Raw genomic sequence first — 2,314 nt, 5'->3', positions numbered from 1 at the left:
CCCCACTGCCCCCGACCTCTCACTGTCCCCATGTGCCCACAGAGCGCCACTCCCTGCACTACTTCCAATTGACGTGTCGGAGCCCAGCCTGAGGGTGCCCCAGTTTGTAATTGTGGGGTACGTGGATGGGATCCCCATCTCACGTTACCGCAGGGACACGAGCAGGACAGTGCCCCAGGCAGACAGGATGGCAACCAGTCTGGACCAGCAATACTGGCACAGGGAGACCCAGAAGTCACAGGGCCATCAACACTTGTTCCATGTGAGCCTGGAGACACTGCAGCGCCGCTACAACCACAGTGGGAGTGAGTCGGGCTGGGATGGGACTCTACGGGATAAAAATGTCCCCCCCTGCCTCTCAGGGTCCTGCCCTGCCCTGTCTTGTGCCAGCCCTTCCTTGCCCAGGGCCGTTGTCACTTGGCTTGCACCTTGTCCCCCACTATCAGAGGTCCCACGCCCCACTGGTGGCCCAGGGCTGCAGCAGCCCCTCAGCCCCCTGTCCCTGGACGTGTTGCATCAGCTCACACATGGCAGCCATGCTTATGGCTTCTACTCACGGTGCATCAGCGTCAGCTGGCTGAAGGACGGTGAGAACCAGGACCACGAGACCTGGCGAGGCAGCGTGGCGCCCAACAGTGATGGCACCTACTACACCTGGGTCTCCAGCGAGGCCCGTCCCCAGGAGAAGGACAAGTACCGGTGCCACATGGAGCACGCCAGCCTGCCTGAGCCCGGCCTCTTTGCCTGGGGTGAGCCCGGTGGCCGTGGGCAGGGGGAGCGGGGGGCTGGAGGATTCCCCTTCCCCTCCTCATGGCCCCACTCTCCCCAGAGCCGGAATCCAGCTTGTCAGGTGTCCTGCTGGGGATGGCTGTGGCCATCCTGGTTGCTGTGGCTGTCATCACTGGAGTCACCGCCTGGAAGCTCCAACAGGGTAAAGTGCCGGGGCCAGCGAAGCAGAGGGGTTGGGTGTCCGAGAGGGGCTCGGGCAGGAGCCACTGCACTCTGGTGAGCCCCCTAGCCTGGCGGCAACATGAGGTGGGTGCTAATGCCCCTTTCTCTCTACAGGGAAGGACAAGGAGGGCTACTGCTGCATGGCCAAAAGTGAGTACCAGCAGCTGGAGGGGGACACTAAGACCCCTGAGCAGTGGGTTGGGGACAGGGAAGGGGGCACTGGGTGACACTATCTCTTCTCTCATCCCCACAGCGGTCTCTGCCTGATGGTGAGACGCCCACCCCGGCTACAGCGCCAGATCTTCCACTTGTGTGAGCATCCCCTCCTCTCCTTTTCACAGCAGAGAACTGCAGTTACTGCATCAGTCTTTGATTTTGAGGCTGTAGCTGATCCCTTCTGAACTCTCGCAGCCTTGAGTCAAGGGCTGGGCAGGTTTGGACTGTCACGGAGCTGGTTTTCTGCTTCTTTGGTTTGCGTGGCAGCCCAGCTCACTGCCGTGTTTGGGATTTTGTCACCAAACCGGGGCTGGTGACCCAGCGAGGGATCTGAGCAGTGTGGGGGCCACGTCCAGTTCTCCCTCAGGGGAAACAACAATGGGAGTTGTTGCAAGAGATCGAGAGGGAGCCCGAGGGGGCAGATGAGCCAAACTCGGGAGAGGTGTTGAGGCTGGATCACATTGTGCTCGAGGAGAAAAAGGGCAAAGAGCGGGTTCAGGGGCACTGGCCAGCTTGCCCTAAGGTATGTGTACAGCAATAAAAAGGGTTAAACAAGTTTAATACATTTCTGTTGTCCTGCTGCAATGATGGAAATGTCTGCCTTTAATTTTTGGAAGGGACAAAGAGGCTGTTAATGGACTTGCATTTGTTGGTAATTTGCCTGTGCCAGGGCTCTGTCACCCTCACAGGGAAAAAGTTTTTCCTAGTCTTTGTGTGGAACCTCCTATGTTCCAGCTTGTACCCATTGCCCCTTTTCCTGTCATTGGGCGTCGACTGGGAGGCGGCAGTAATAACAGGGACACCAGGAGCTGCCAACCAGGGACGGGGGCAAGGACGAGGAACGGTGGGAGGAGGAACGAGAGGAGGTAGTAGAGGACAAATTAATCAAACCTCTCTCAAAATAAATCAATGTGCCTACTGCAAAAGAAGAAGAACATTGGAAAAATGAATGTCCAAAATTAAGTAATCAACAAATGACAACTAATATAATGGTTTTGGGAGACTATACACAATGACTGACACCAGAGGTAAACCCAGCTGAGCCTCTGGTTACAATAAAGCTGGGAGGAGAAAAAAAAAAAAAAAGAAAAGGAAAGTTACATTTCTGGTTGATATAGGTGCGACTTTTTCTGTGTTAAATGAACCA

The 2,314-nt window shown here is 56.1% G+C and overlaps 1 protein-coding gene across 1 annotated transcript; it reads left to right on the top strand.

Moving 5' to 3' along the window:
- Positions 1 to 42: 42 nt before the first annotated feature.
- Positions 43 to 1,690, top strand: LOC104273273 (class I histocompatibility antigen, F10 alpha chain-like; the record flags this gene model as incomplete). Its single annotated transcript, XM_009868542.1, is given in 7 exon segments — positions 43 to 63; positions 66 to 305; positions 474 to 749; positions 830 to 931; positions 1,066 to 1,144; positions 1,205 to 1,220; positions 1,535 to 1,690. Coding segments are annotated over 7 exon segments (890 nt in total), but the record flags the coding sequence as incomplete, so codon positions are not given.
- Positions 1,691 to 2,314: the final 624 nt, after the last annotated feature.

Source organism: Apaloderma vittatum, unplaced genomic scaffold, assembly GCF_000703405.1.
Source record: "Apaloderma vittatum isolate BGI_N311 unplaced genomic scaffold, ASM70340v1 scaffold37974, whole genome shotgun sequence".
NCBI lineage: Eukaryota > Metazoa > Chordata > Aves > Trogoniformes > Trogonidae > Apaloderma > Apaloderma vittatum.
Note: the sequence above shows the minus strand (reverse complement) of the source record. Positions and strands in the feature narration are given on the sequence as shown.